We start from the raw sequence: 15,939 nt of genomic DNA, 5'->3' as shown, positions 1-15,939 counted from the left end.
GGAGGGGAAACTGAAAGATGAGTGTTCCACTCTCAAATAGACTAGCAGAGGCTTTATGGGGTTTGACTGGGAGGGGGTTGGGCAACTACTCTGAGCACTCAGCATTCCATAATGGCTTCATGGGGGGGGGTTTGTTTTGTACAAGATGTTCTTACAGAACACACCAGCCTTGAGGGAAAGGGAGGCAGTAGAGGAACATGGTGAGGGAGTATTCACCATGGCTATGCTTATGTTAAGCTGATTGTAAGGCCTAATAAAATTCACGTCTGATTGAATCTTAAGGAATCATTGCAGAACCCTGTTCAGCTGAACCTTGGAGAAATATACTTGTAGAAAGGTATTTTTTAATTTACAGTGCATGTCTGTTACTCAAGGAATCCCATTTTGTAAGAGTGCTAAGGAAGCTGAATTAGTAAGGGGCAGATTAGATAGCTTGATACACATCACTGATATAGTATTCTTACAAAAAAAAGTTAAAAAAATAAATAAATGTTTAACCTGAATCTAGTCATTAGGAAGTAAGTAACCAAATCTATATTGTGGGACATTTTCTAGACTAGACAACTGCTTTGGACTCTTCAAAAATGTCAATACCACTGAAATCAAAACAAAACAAAAAGGCAGGGAACTCTCCTAGATTATAGGAAACTAAAGAAAAATTTGACAGGCAATGCTTGATCTTTGAATTCTGTATTAAAAATAAAACACCTATAAAGGATATTTTGGCATAATTGGAAATTTGAATATAAACTATAAGATGAATTTCTTGGGCGTGATAACAGTATTATGGTTATATTGGAGAATGTTCTTATTAGGAAATGCATATCTGCAACTTTGTGTGTGTGTGTGTATGGCTGGCCAGTACAAGGCACCAAACCCTTGACCTTGGTGTTACAAGGCTATGCTACAACTTCCAAATGCCTTTTTTGTTTTGTTTTTTAGTGGCTGCCAATACAGGGATCCGAACCCTTGACTCTGGTGTTATACCACCACACTGCTAACCAGCCAGCCCCCAGGTGACTTTTCTTTTTGGCAGCTGGCCAGCCCAAATGACTTTTTTTTTTTTTTGTCTTTGTGTGACCAGTAAGGGGATCGCAACCCTTGGCTTGGTGTCGCCAGCACCGCGCTCAGCCAGTGAGCACACCGGCCAGTCCTATATATGATCTGAGCCCGCGGTGGGAGCGCCGCTGCGCTCCCAAGCGCCGCACTCTCCCGAGTGCGCCACAGGGCCGGCCCCCAAATGACTTTTTAAAAGTACGGCCATGAAAGGGCTGGCTGGTTAGCTCAATAACCCCAAGGTCAAAGGTTCAGATACCTTAATCGGCAAGCCACCAAACATAAAAAATAAAAAACAGTGGGTTTGAAGTAACCCACTGTTATGTTTTAAAAAAAGGTCTGTGTGTAAGAGAGAAAAAGAGAGGAAATATAGCAAAATGTTAATAATTGATGAGTCTAAGTGATGGGTACTGTCCTTTCAACATTTCTGTAGGTTTAAATTTTTTCAAAATAAAAAATAGGGAGTGTGAAGAAGTTTGCTTGGTGGCCAAATAACTAGAGGTAGTACAGTTCTGAGAGAAATTTCATCCAGGCCTTGTGAATCCTGATGAATCACTTTTGCCCCACAAGGGAATATACCTTCCAGCAACTGTTTTTGATGCCAAATTCAGTTTCTTTTTTAGCCTATGCCAAATTCTTGCTCTCGATGTACCTCCATCCTTTTAAAATTTTCCAAAATAAAAACTTTTATTAAGTGTTGTTTTGTTTAATGGAAGAATGCTTCAGAAGAAGTTGCAGGCAAAAAAAAAAGGAGGGACTGACCTTTTAGCTCGGTCGATCAGAGCATGGTGCTGATGACACCAAGATCCAGGTTCAATTCTTATACTGACCAGCTGCCAAAAAAAAAAAAAAAAATTGGACCTAAACCTGTGTTATTTTTTCAAGTTTTTTTTTTTTTTTTTTTTTAAAAGATGACTGGTAAGGGGATCTTAACCCTTGAGTGGGTGTTATCAGCACCACGCTCACCCAGTGAGCCAACCAGCCATCCCTATATGGGATCCGAACCCGGGGCCTTGGTGTTCTCAGCACCACATTCTCCCGAGTGAGCCACGGGCCGGCCCCCCTATTTTTTCAAGTTTTTGAGGAGGTAATACATTTATATAGTCCAAAATTCAAAAAGTACCACAAGGAATGTAAAAAGTTTCTCTCTTACCTCTGCCCTCAGACATCCAGTTTCCCTTCCTGGAGGCAACCAACATTACCAGTTTCTTGTCTATCCTTCCAAAGCTATCCTGTACATACCAAAAGCAAACATGTATGCAAGAGTAACTGTGTAAATATGAGTTTTTCTTTCCCTCTTTTTTAAACAATAACACATCAATCCACACCATTCCTCACTTTGCCTTTTTCACTTAACCATGTATGTTGATAGGTTCAGATCAATACAAAAAGAACACATATTTTTCTATTTTTTCTTTAAATTAAATAGTCCACTGGATAGATTAACTATACCCCTATTGAAAAACATTTAGGTTGTTTATTACCTTTTGCTACTGTAAACAATGCTGAAATGTTGCACATGTATATGTGTAGTATAGCTTCCTAGAAATGGAGCTGTTGAGTCAAAGGCTAGCTGCATTTGTAATTTTGATAGATATCACCAAACTGCCCTCTAAAATGGTTATATCAATCCAAAATTCTTTCTTTTTTTTTTTTTTTTTAAAAAAAAAAGATGACCGGTAAGGAGATCTCAACCTTTGGCTTGGTGTTGTCAGCACCATGCTCAGCCAGTGAGCCAACCGGCCATCCCTATATAGGATCCGAACCCGTGGCCTTGGTGTTATCAGCACCACACTCTCCCAAGTGAGCCACAGGCCGGCCCTTCCCCAAATTCTTAATAGAGTACGTTACCAAACTTTTTGATGGTATATCAGTATAATTCTAATTTGCATTTATCTCACTATGTGTGTGGTTGAGCTTCCCTACATATGTGTTAGAGCTATTTTTATCTCCTTTGCTGTCAACTGTTAATATCCTTTGGCCATTTTTCTGATTTATTTACCTTTCTCTTATTGATTTGTAGAACTTCTTTAAATGTAAGAAAAAATAACTCTTTGTGATGTAGGTTGTCAATTGTCCTGAGTCTGTTATTTTGACTTTATTTATGATGGGTTCTGCCATAAAAATCTTAAAGATATTAAATGTATCAATATTTTCTTTTATAGCTTTTAGGGTTTGTGTCATTACCTAGATTCTCCCCACTGTAAGATCCATAGTTTCTCTCAGAACTATTATGGTTTAATACTTTACATTTATATCTTTGATCCATTTGGAAATGTATCCTAACAGAAAGTATGAAATATGGATTCAGGGATTGGCTGGTTAGCTCAGTTGGTTATAGCACAGTGTTAATAACACCAAGGTCCAGGTTTGATCGCTGTTACCAGCCAACCGCCAAATAAGTAAATAACTAAATAAAATATGGATCCAAATTTATTTTTCCCATATGGCTATTCAATTATCTCAGCACCATTTAATAAAAGTCTGTTTTTTCCCCACTGATTCAGAATGCCTCTTTTATCATATACTAAATCTATGTATTTGTGTCTATTTCTAGGTGTGGTAAACAGAATGGACGCCAAAAGATAGCCACATCCTAATCCCTGAAACCTGTGAATGTTACTTAATATGGAAATAGGTACTTTGCAGATGTATTTGCATTAAGAATCTTAAGATGAGGAGGCTATCCTGGATTACCTGGGTGGGCCAAATAATGCAATCACAAGGGTCCTCCTAAGAGGGAGGCAGAATGTCAGAATCAGAGACGTGATGATGAAAGCAAAGGTCAGAGTGATGTGATTGTTGGCTTTGAAGATGGAAGAAGGAGCCTCAAGCCAAAACATGCAGAAGTCTTTATAATATAGAAAAGGCAAGAAAAAAATAAAAGATTTAGTGGAACATATGGATATCTCATAGAACTCAAAAGCAGTAAGTACTGCTGGACCTCTTAGAAATTGGAAAGGAGATCTAGAAAGGAGTCAGAATTCAAAATAGTTTCTTCCTGCCTCAGACTCTCTACCACTTCCTTAGTATTGCAATTTCTTTTTTCCCCCTCCTTTTGGCGGCTGACCAGTATGAGGATCCCAACGCTTGACCTTGGTGTTCCAACACCACACTCTAACTGAGTATCTCAATTTCTTATTCTTTCCGCAATAAACTTTCTCCAGTTTGACATCCACTCACAGCCACCTGTGTACTTTGGCTCAGAAATTCCTGAGCTCAGACTTGACTATACTCTAAATCACAAATCCAAATTTCCAGGAGCAAGAATCTAATTGGCCTATTTGGGGTCAGATGAACACTGCTGGTCCACTCAGTAGTGGCCAGAAAAGTCACAGTCATGTGACTTCACTCAGTCAGGAGGGGGTGCGGGTCTGCAAATGCTCTAAGCAAAGAGTGTTTAAAGAACGAGAGGTAAAGGTGGGTAGCTTTGGTATGGAAGGCAGTTCACTGTTGTCCAAGGTAATATCTATAATCATTAAGTTAGGTTGTTTCTACATTCAGAAAGCTTCCTGATGATTGCTCTAGTCAAGCCTTCATCTCTTGCCTGAAATACTGCAAGAGCTTTAACAGTTTTTTGCTGTCTTCACTTTCAATCTCCTGAAATCTATCCTTCAGTGCCACAAGATAATTGTGCGACGATTAAATACAAACTTTGTCAACTTTAAAACACTCTACAAATATAAAATGGGGGAAAGTGGATCTAACTATATGACTCATCTTCTGAAAAACGTTTAATGACGTCCCCATTACCTAAAACAATAAACACTAGAGCTCCTTACATGGTCTTAAACCTGTTACTAAACCTACCTTTGCGGTCTCAGCACTGTTTTGGCACTTTTCCTCCCTCCTCAGAGAATACTATCATTGAACACATTGTTCATTTCCCTACCCATTCTGCTCTATCTGCTTATAATGTCTTTCACCTCGTCTTCGCCCGGGAAACCCTACTCGGCCTTTAAAACCGGAATCACAGTTCAAACTTTCTGGTAAACCATGGTAAGGTTTATCTCATCAAATTAAATGCCACCTTCCCGTGGGGTCTTGCAAATCTCCAGGAAAGCACCACAGATTGACTCAACACAACAGTTCAGCTATTTCTTTCTCCCCTCCACTAGCTCCATTTCCCAGTTCCATCCATCTTCTCAAGCTTCCTTAGCGCCACCACTTCCAGGAGCCTGAAAAGCGCCTGCCTCCAAGAATTTGAGTTGGGGGCTCAGAACAACCCGAAGAGCCAAAAGCCAATGACCCTTTGTTTTTGCGGCTGATGTTATAACATCGCGCTCTAACAAACTGAGCTAATCGGCCGCCAACGCTTAGACAATGCATAAAAAACACCACGAAGAGATCTCAAGAGCCGGGTTAAATCCCAAAGGAGCTTAGGATCGGAAGCCTTCGGCGCCCGCCCGCGGTGTATGCTGGGAGACGTAGTCCCGGGCCGACCCACCACCCCTTGGGAGTTGTAGTCCTCGATCTGGTAAAAAGAAGACGATAACAGGCAAAGTTTGAATTAGTCCTTCGAGGAAAAGAGAAAGAGGGCAAACCGTAATATCATGCAGGTTCAAGTCCCTTTCGCCCATCTCCGGCGAGTAGTGGCGGAAGCGGCTAGAAGGCGGATCCCAGAAGGACCGGGAGACGTTACGTTAACGCGGGCGTGACCCTGCTCAGAGGCTTTGGCGGGATTTCCGAAAGCTGCCGAACTCGGAGCGCGCCGCGGCGGGAGACCGAGCCCTGAGGAGAGAGAGCTAAGGCCCTCCCCGAGACGCGGAGTTGGGGAGCTGAAACTCACCTGGGTTGTGCGCAGAGGTCTGGGGCAAGGAAGTAGGAAGGGAGCTCAGGCCAGGGGGCTGGGGTCTGCTCGGGCTCGGGCGCGCGCCAGGCCAGCGGACCGAAGTCGGAGGGCGCCGAGCGGCCTGCGGACAGAGGTGAGTGTGTAAGGCGCAGACACGGCTCATTGCCACAGCCGCGACTCGTCCTCGCCTCAGCCGGCTCAGAACCCGTGCTCCCGCGGCCGGCCTTTAGGAAACCCAGAAATGGCGGGGCGGAACAAGGACATGCCCGGGCCCAACCGACCGTGTGAGCCTGTTGTGGAGAAAACAAAAGCGGACCCGTGTTTAGAGCTGAGAGAGAGAAACCTTATGGAACTAAATATCCAACACCGATTTTATGGGCTAGGGCGAGGAAGCCAAGATCCAGAGAGGTTTAGTCACAGCTGTTTGATGTCAGAGCTGGGGTTTCCGGATTCCTAGTCAGTCTTCTTTCCATTACACCATGTTTTGCTTGTAAAGCCCAACCTCCAGTTGCCAAAAAGATATTTTCATCATCCAGTGTGGAAAACCGTTCACGTGATGTATAGGGAATGATCTGAAGTGAGGTTTGATTTTTTTAAAACTTTTTTTTTTTTTTTTATTAAGATGACCGGTAAGGGGACCTTGACTTGGTGTTGTCAGCACCACGCTCACCCATTGAGCTAACCGGCCATCCCTATATGGGATCCCAACCCGCGGCCTTGCTTTTATCATCACCACACTCTCCCGAGTGAGCCACGGGCCAGCCTGATTTTTTAAAAACTTCTAAAGTGCAATATACACACGGAAAAATGCAGAAATTACAAGTGTATGCAGCTTCATGAATTATTACAAAATGAAATGTACCTATGTAATCACCACTGTGGTCATGAAATAGAAGGCTGTCAGCACCCAGAAGCCTCCCTTGTGCTCCCTTGTCCAGTATTTTCCCCTCTTTTCCTCAGTGGTAACCACTCTATTGACTTCTAACACCATTAACTAATTTTGCCTGGGTTTGAATTTGTATAAATACACCAGCACTATTGAATGTTTAGTTTTACCACATACTTGCCAACACTTGATATTTGTCAGTCTTTTTAATTTTTAGCTATTCTGATGAGTATACAATAACCTTGAATACACCTTGAAGGTAATTTAAGAGAGTTTTGTTTTCAGTTCTTTTCAAGCTGAGCAATCTTAGCTATCATAATAACAACTTTAGATATAGGTCTTATGCTCATATGGAAGATTTCAGGCTGGACAAAGTACTTCCATGTTTTTTCTTCATTTACTCATTCACTGGAATTAACTAAAATGGCGATCCTTAAATTCCATACACTCTTATTAGAAGCAAAAACATGCAACTACCAGCTACAGTCCTTGTCTTAGATGTGAAAAACTTCTCTCATTTCAGTTCACCATTTCTCTATTAGGAATGGAGGCTTATGGGCAACCATTCTGTACCTTCATTTCACTGTCCCCCAACCCCAAACCCCTCTTATTGAAAGGGAATAATGGAACTGAAGCAGTTTAATCTTCTGTCAATCTTTTTTTGTATTATTATTTTAAGTAGAGTCCTAGGAAGTCTGCATTCATTTACCAAATGTTTACCAAACACCTAAAATTTACATGGGGTATATAAAAATAAAAAAGGCTTGGACCGTACCCTCAAGGAATATAAAGCAGGGGCACAGGAAGACATAATTGATCCAGTTAAGGTGTGCATCTTTAAGAAGCAAAGTGATCCTGGCTCTTCTTCAAGTCTTTCTGATACAGCTAGCTAGCTATCTAGATGGAGAGGAAAGCTGGTGAGAGGTTTGCTCTTTTTCCTGCCGTAGGTAGGTCAGTGATTAGACCAAAAGTTTATCAAGTAATTTTTCAGAGATTTATTGCAAAACTGAGCTCGGGACTTGCTGTGAGGCACCCTCCCACAAGAATGCACTTACACTCCACTCGTGCAGAAAAGGGCAGTTTATTCACTCCAGCTGGCCAGTGACCATCTCTCAAGGAGCAACAAAGGGAAAACGGCCCTGGGCCTTAGTCTTATGGGTTTTTAATGGTAAAAACCACATCCCGTTGGCACACAGGTTTCTCCAGGTGCACAAAGCAAGCTAGGTAGCTAGGTTACAGAAACCAAAAATGAGCCATTAGAGCAATCAAGCATACAAATTTTCATTGTGTATGGTTCCTGTTCCCATGTAATAGTTCACTGTGTATGGCTTCTGTTTCTATGCAACGGTTTTTGTTTCTATGAGAAGGTCAACGGTTTCTCATGCAGAAGCGGGGGTAGTCTAACAGTGGGAATGGAGCAGAGCCTTCCCAAGATGGCATTGGTATTGTTCAGGATTCTCTGTTATTGAATCAAAAGCAGTCACAGCCAGGGTGGTCATCCAGGATGGGGTGAAGCAGGTGGTGTGGTAAATTCCAGGAACTAGGTCATTGTGTCAGGTCAGACAGGGGGTAAGATGGGGCTACTTAGGTTAAGCAAGCAATTCTACAGAAGCAGACAGTGTATGTTATGAGGGTGTAGGGAGCTCTATTTCAGATTTATACCCACAGTATTTCTCTAGTATACTGATGGCCATCTGTATTTTTCAGTAATGGCTGTGCAGATGCAACTTGAAGCAAATGCAGATACTTCAGTGGAAGAAGAAAGCTTTGGCCCACAACCTATTTCACGATTAGAGGTATGTGCTTAGTTGCTAATTTTGGAATTATGGTGCTATACTAGATTTTTCTACCTAATGAGAGATATTGCAGCCTTCACATAAACCAGGTTTGCTACGAAAGTCAAGACCCCAATTAGAGTTTTAAGGAGGGTTGTCAAGGATCCTGTGGAAAAGTTTAAGACTGTTGCTAAACATGTCTGGCCAGGACTCTTTTGTCAACAGTTCTCCTACTTTATTTTCTTTCTCAGAGCTGGACTATTCAGAAACTAAGGCCTGAGATTTCATGGTGGAATCTCTGCGCTGTTTGCACTCAAAGTATGAAAGTCCTGTCTGAGGGAATTACAGTGACCTGGACTAGTTAATACAGGAAGAAGAGGGGAGCAGCGTCCCTCCATTGACCCAGATTTGTGCTGAAATTACTAGCACAATACCTCTTATAGGCAGGCAGAAGGGTTTGGGGTTGTTAAGGTGTAAGAGCCAAGCTGTAATTTGGAACTCTGCACAGGAACATCAAGCACCAGAGCTGGGGCCTTGCACTATTTCTGCCCATTATATAGAGGCCCCAGTGTGAGTACAGCTAATGTGAGTTGAAAGAAGTTGGAGGGAAAACAAAGAAAATTCTTCTATCTCCTTTTGCATATTCCTCCCATCTCCAACTAAGTTTCAGGACTCTAGAAGTTACTTAAATGGATTTGTGATAAACATTTGAGAACTCAGAGTCATAACTTTTGGTGCCATGAGCCTCCTTATCCTCACACATATGCATTGATTAGTGCTTAAATATTGATAGTAGACATTGTTCTGTGGGCAAGTACAAGGGTATTTCAAAAAGTTTGAAGAAGAATATTTGGATCCCCCTACTGCCAGCCTCCAAGAAAAAAAAAAAAGTTTATGGAAAAATAGAATTAAAAAGATAATGCAGATCTTTCAATGAACTTTTAAAAATACACTTGTACTAATCTCTCCCCTGTCCTAAGTCTTTCTTGATCCCCAAATACATACACATTACACCACTAACTCATGCTCTTCCAGAAGTAATGGTTTCAGTGGCCTGTAGAACCAAGCTGACCTTGTGTAAAGGGAGATAGAGGTAACTTTGGGTTGTTTTGAGAAGTGGTATAAAGATTCCTGACTAAAAGTAGTTTTCCCCATTCGTAATGTCCGTTGTTAGAGCAGAGCTTTCCAGTCATTGTTCTACAAAATGATATTGATATCCCAAGACAGTGCTCCCCTCAACTCTGAGGCAGCCTTATCTGTTTACACTAGCGTACAATAAAAATATCATTTTCTATATGTGCTTGATATGGAAAGAGTTGAGAAACACTGGTTTAAAGTAGCTTCTTAGGCCCCAAGGTCTCAAGGGACATTTAGAGTCAGAGTGATAAAAGGTTGGGTGTTAGTAGGTTTAATCCCAGTTCCTAATAAAAGACCATGTTAATAAACATAGCATAGGGCTAGTTTAAAACTACTGGTTTTGCCCTGTGCCGGCCAGCTGCCCCTAAAAAAACAAACAACAAAAAAAAACTACTGCTTTTGATAATGAAAAGGTTGATAATTTGTTATTAAATACCTCATATGTAGATCACACTTCTCAGAGCTTTTGCATGTAATATTACAATTATTCAAACACCTCTGTGAAGTATATAGGGCACATAATATCCATATTAGACAGATGAGAGAACTGAAATTTAAATTTATCCATGGTTTTCTTCACTTCCAGCAATGTGGCATAAATGCCAATGATGTGAAGAAATTGGAAGAAGCTGGATTTCATACTGTGGAGGCTGTTGCCTATGCACCAAAAAAGGAGCTAATAAGCATTAAGGGAATTAGTGAAGCCAAAGCTGATAAAATTCTGGTAAGTACAGTAGGTACCACTTTATCTGTGTTTTCGCTTTCCATGGTTGTAGTTACCCACTGTCAACCTTGGTCTGAAAATATTAAATGGAAAATTCCAAAAATAAAATTATGAGTTTTAAATTGTGTGCCATTCTGAGTAGTGTGATGAAATTTTGCACCATCCCACTCTGTCCTACCCAGTATGTGAATCATTCCTTTGTCCAGAATATTCACGCTGTATACACTACCCACTCATTAGTCACTTAGAAGCTATCTTTTTTTTTTTTTTTTGTGACCGGTAAGGGGTTGGTGTCGCCCGCACCGTGCTCAGCCAGTGAGCGCACTGGCCATCCCCATATAGGATCCGAACCCGCGGCCTTGGCACTCTCAGCGCCACTGCACTCCCAGCGCCGCACTCTCCTGAGTGAGCCACGGGGTCGGCCCAAAGCTATCTTGGTTATCAGATTGTCTGTCCTGGTATTGCAGTATTTGTGTTGAAGTAACCCTTATTTTACTTGATGACACAAAGTGCAAATGTAGTGATCCTGGCAATTCAGGTTTGCCAAAGAGAAGCTGTAAAGTGCTTCCTTTAAGTGAAGAGGTAAAAGTTCTTGACTTAATTTTTTTTTTTTTTTTTTTTTTTTAAAGATGACCAGTAAGGGGATCTTAACCCTTGACTTGGTGTTGTCAGCACCACGCTCAGCCAGTGAGCAAACCGGCCATCCCTATATGGGACCCGAACCCTTGGCCTTGGTGTTATCAGCACCGCACTCTCCCGAGTGAGCCACGGGCCAGCCCCCCAAGTTCTTGACTTAATAAGGAAGAAAAAAATCTTATGCCAAGGTTGCTAAGAATGAATGCTGTGGTAAGAATGAATATTCTATTCATGAAATTGCCAAGTAGGAAAAATTTGTGCTAGTTTTGCTGTCACTCCTCAGACTGCAAAAGTTAAGGTCATAGTGTGTGATGAATGGATTAGTTAAAATGGAAAAGGCATTAAATTTTTGGGTAAGAAGACATGAACAGAAAATGTGTTCCTATTGATGGCAACAAAGACTTCAGCAAGGCATCCCCTGAAACGAGTGATACCAAGCCATTTTCTACAAGTAAGGGATGGTTACATAGATTCAGGTATACAGGTCAGTAGTAACCTAACACTATGTCACAATACGTTTGTCATTTACGTCACTTCATCTCATCATGTAGGCATTGTATTATCTCACATCGTCATCATAAGAACGGTGAATACAGTACAGTAAGATACTTTGAGAGATAGAGAGATCCCACATTTATTAAGTTTTATTATAGCATATTGTTACAATTGTCCTATTTAATATTATTGTTGTTAATCTCTTTCTGTGCCTAATTAATAAATTAAACTTTATCATAGGTATGTGTATATAGGAGAAAACATTGTATGTATAGAGTTCAGTACTATTTGCTGTTTCACACATCCACTGGGGGTTTTAGAACATATCCCCTGAGGATAAGGGGGAACTACTGTACAGCTTATGTGACCTAGGGAGGAATAAGTGGGAATAGTACAAAAGCATATGTAGTGAAAGGCAGTCTTCCGGGCCAAACCCGTGGCGCACTTGGGAGAGTGTGGCGCTGGGAGCGCGGCGACGCTCCCGCCGCGGGTTCGGATCCTATATAGGAATGGCCGGTGCACTCACTGGCTGACTGCCGGTCACGAAAAAGACACACACACACAAAAAAAAAAAAAAAAAAAAAGAAAGGCAGTCTTCCTCCTTCCATCCATTTTCCTGTCATCCTATTCCCCTTTCCAGAGATGACTGTTACCAGTTTCTTATCCTTGTGTTTTCCTCCTTGCATACATTCAGATTTTCTCTAGAGAATTGCATATCATGGGATTTGACATAAATACTGCCAGACTGATTACCAGTTTATACTCCCAGCAGCAGTGACTGGTGTGTACCTTACCTTTTTAGAAATAGATATTATGATCTATCTTATATCTTAGAAACGTATTCATTAGTATACAGCCATTAAAACAGTTTAGAAGAATATTTATTGGTAAAGGAAAATGTTCCTGATATTAAGAAAGCAGATTAACAAAACATATATATATGTATAAATATATGTGTATTTGATCTTTGTTTTAAAAAGTGTGTGTATATATGTATGTACAGAACATACACCAAGGGTAAACATTAATATATTAACATTGCTATTTCTGGATGGTAAGAATGTGAGCAATTTTTATTTTTTGCCTCAATTTTCTGAAGTTCCTATATTTCCTATAATAAATGTATTACTTTCAAATGGAGAAGCTGTTTTTATTGCTTGCACCAGTTGAGCTAACCGGCCAGCTCTGCCTTTTTTTTTTTTTAACCTTAATAAATTCCATAAAAGTGATTTTACTGGCTTAACTAAACATGAGGTAGTAATTTAATAATCCCTTATATTTTATAGCACTTTAGCTTTGAACTCCCATGCCTTTCACATATATTCTCATTTTGTCTTGCTAATGACACTAAAAAAGGTAAGAAGGGCTAATATTTTCTCTGTTTCACTGAGAAAACTTAGGCACAGAGTTTGAATTATTTATCCAAGGTCATGCAGATGATGACAGAACTGAGACTAGAATCCAGTTATTTTCATCCTATTACACTATGACCCTTCCTCATCCCCTTTTAGTGTCATAGGGCTACTATTTATTTTTCTTGCTTTATATTTCTTCAGCACCCATAATTCCCCATGATTGCATTTTATTTTATGCACTTACTCCTTTGGTATTTATATAGTTATACAGTTCAATTAGATTTACCCTTGAAGTTTTATATAGTGTTAGGCAAATATGTATTTATAAAATTATATTTTCATATATAATGTTGATTACTGCTACAGTTTTGGAGAATTTTTCTTTGAAAAACAATCTTCATAAGCTAAAGAATCTTACTGGCCAGCTGCCAAAAAAAAAAAAAAAAAGCTAAAGAATCTTCAAAGCAAGCGTCCTGAACTAATGTTTCAGTGCATTTAGTTCTGCCATGTAACTTAGTCATATGAAAAATAAATCTAAAATTTTTGTGTACTTATTTAATAATCTCATCATACATTAGTATATACAACCCAGTTAAGTCTTTTGTTGGGTATTATACTAAGCTTTGAATATTTTAGCACTGGCAGGGCTGTTACTCCAGACATTTATTTAGTACCATTCTGTAGTAGTAATTCAGTCAGTGCTCAAAAACTAAGTAGTTCTTCATTTAAGTCCTAGGAGTAAAGATGTTGCCATTCATGTAAGTATAAAGCTATTATTTATTGGATTACTCAAATAAATTAACATTTGCTGAAGTGGTGGCTTAATTGGAAATAAGAGTTCTGAGACCCTCATACTTCCTTAAAAGATTGTAATATTGACTAAGCCAGTAGAGGTCCCTAAAGTCTGTTTGTTATCACTTTCTGGGCATCAGTTTTTGTAACTGAACAAATGCTGACAGGCTCTTCGCTTATGCCCTGTCAGATCTTAGTTTTAGAAATCAAGTCAGTACTCTGCTTCTGTGAACGCATAAATACAAACCTGTAATAAGTGAACTGAGATATGCAAAATGGTATAGATGTATGTCTTTATTTTTCTGTCCCCTTTGATTTCAGATATTTTAGGAGTTTCTGATGGGCAAAGTTTGTTTTTCGGTTTTTTTGTTTTGTTTTTTTTGTGCAGCTCTAAGTGAGCTTATGGTTGGTAAACGTTATGATTGTGTTATTTGTTTTAAGTGTTAGTGATTTGTTCAGTCACTATGGCTGTTCCCTCCCATTCCTCCAGTCTTTGGAATCGAGACTTTCAGCAAGAATATCCATTTTCACAGAGGAGAAAGGAAACTATCCAAAGAAAAGAAAATCCATTTTCAAAATATAAATCAAAACGGTTGAGAGAGAAAGATATCGTGAATGAAATAATTCATTCAGAAAGTGCCAGATTCTTCTGTGGCATTTTCTACATTTTCAGAGTTTAATGTAATTATAATTGGCTTTTGTTGAGCTGTACTCTTTAAGTGCACCATGATAGCACTGACAGATTCAGCACAAGATATTTTTTGTAATATTTTTCTTTTACTTGACATTCTGTGACTTGTGCCCAGGCTTTGGTAGTTCTTGGCTATTGAAAACTCCTGCAAATTTAAGACATCTACTTAGCACAGATGAAAAGCAGACTTATTATGTAAGTATATGAACAGAAGTAAAATTTGCCAGACTAAGCTAATGCATGGTTTTTATGTCAAGCCTCACTTTGGCTATAATATTCTGTTCATGTAAGAGCTCATAGACTAGAAAACTTAGGGGTTAAGATGAGAAGAAGGGAAAGCATCTCCTGTGAGGTTTTTTCCCCCCTTAGCATTTTATTATTAAAATTTTTGAATTTACAGCAAAGATGAAAGAATTTTACGATGAACATTCATACCCACCACCTAGACTCTACCATTAACATTTTACTATACTTGATTTATCACCTATCTGTCCATCTTGGATTTTTTTTTTTTAATGCTTTTCAAAGGACTTGCAGACGTCAGTAGCCTTACCCCTAAATATTTTAGCATGCATATTATTAACTAGAGTTCAATATTGGTTTATAGTTTCTTTCCTGCCTCCCTTCGGTATTCTTGTTTTCTAATTTTTATTAATCTTCATTTACCCTGAAAATTAGTAGATGTTACAGGAAGAGAGATCATAGAAAAGAAGAAAGAAAGACAGTCTCAAAGTAATAATACAAGAAAATTTCCCAGAGCTAAAGAGAAACAGAACTCTTAAATAGAAAGAGCCTACAGAGTGTCAGACCCACGCCCAGACATATCAGTGTAAAATTTCAGTATATCAGTCATAAAGAGAAAATTCTGAAAGATTTCAGGAAAATAAGTTACTTGTGAAGGGACAAAAATCAGAAAGGTGGCACATTTTTCATCAGAAATCTGGGATGGTAGAAGCTAGTAGAGTGATGCCTACAAAGTTCTGAGGGAAAATCAGTTTAAACCTAGAATTCTATATGTAGAAATATTATTAATCAAATATTAGGGCAGAATAAAACATTTTCAGAAATACAAGGATTCAGAACATTTTCCTGTCATCTACCCTTTCTTAGGAAGTTACTTGAGGGTGTACTTTTCCAAAATGAGGACAGGAAACATAAGACCTAGGTTAGAGCAGCTCCAATTCAGATGCTCAGTGAAGGAAGATGCAGGACAATAGCTAGCCTAGAAAGCAGACAACCCTAGTTTGGAGAAGAAAAAGGGATCTTCAGTAGAATGCATAGTAAGATTGAGGGATTGGGAAAACTTGACAAGTGATAGTCACAGAACGCTAGAGAAAAAGATTTTCATGTAGCATGACTTTGAAATTGGTGACATATTAAAAAGAATTCATTTGAATTTGACAGAAACCTTTGAGAGACATACCATTGGTAACATTGGAACCTTAGAGAAGGAATTGTGGGCTGGCCAATTAGTACAGTTGGTCAGAACAAGGTGTTATACCACCAAGGTTGAGGGTTAGTAATCTCCATACCGACCAGCTGCCAAAAAAGGAGTTGTATTTCTTTTACACCATTCAGTTCTGTAATGAATTATATTTAC

The 15,939-nt window shown here is 39.5% G+C and overlaps 1 protein-coding gene across 1 annotated transcript in view; it reads left to right on the top strand.

Moving 5' to 3' along the window:
• Nucleotides 1-5,862: 5,862 nt before the first annotated feature.
• RAD51 (RAD51 recombinase) overlaps nucleotides 5,863-15,939 on the top strand; it is a 29,584-nt gene continuing 19,507 nt past the window's right edge. The window contains exons 1-3 of the mRNA XM_063090865.1: nucleotides 5,863-5,981; nucleotides 8,442-8,530; nucleotides 10,233-10,370. Coding sequence (XP_062946935.1) covers nucleotides 8,444-8,530; nucleotides 10,233-10,370 — 225 coding nt within the window. The 5' untranslated portion in view covers nucleotides 5,863-5,981; nucleotides 8,442-8,443. The remainder of the gene's footprint in view (nucleotides 5,982-8,441; nucleotides 8,531-10,232; nucleotides 10,371-15,939) is intronic.

Source organism: Cynocephalus volans, chromosome 3 (genome assembly GCF_027409185.1).
Source record: "Cynocephalus volans isolate mCynVol1 chromosome 3, mCynVol1.pri, whole genome shotgun sequence".
Taxonomy (NCBI): Eukaryota; Metazoa; Chordata; class Mammalia; order Dermoptera; family Cynocephalidae; genus Cynocephalus; species Cynocephalus volans.
This window is presented reverse-complemented; position numbering and strand designations above follow the sequence as displayed.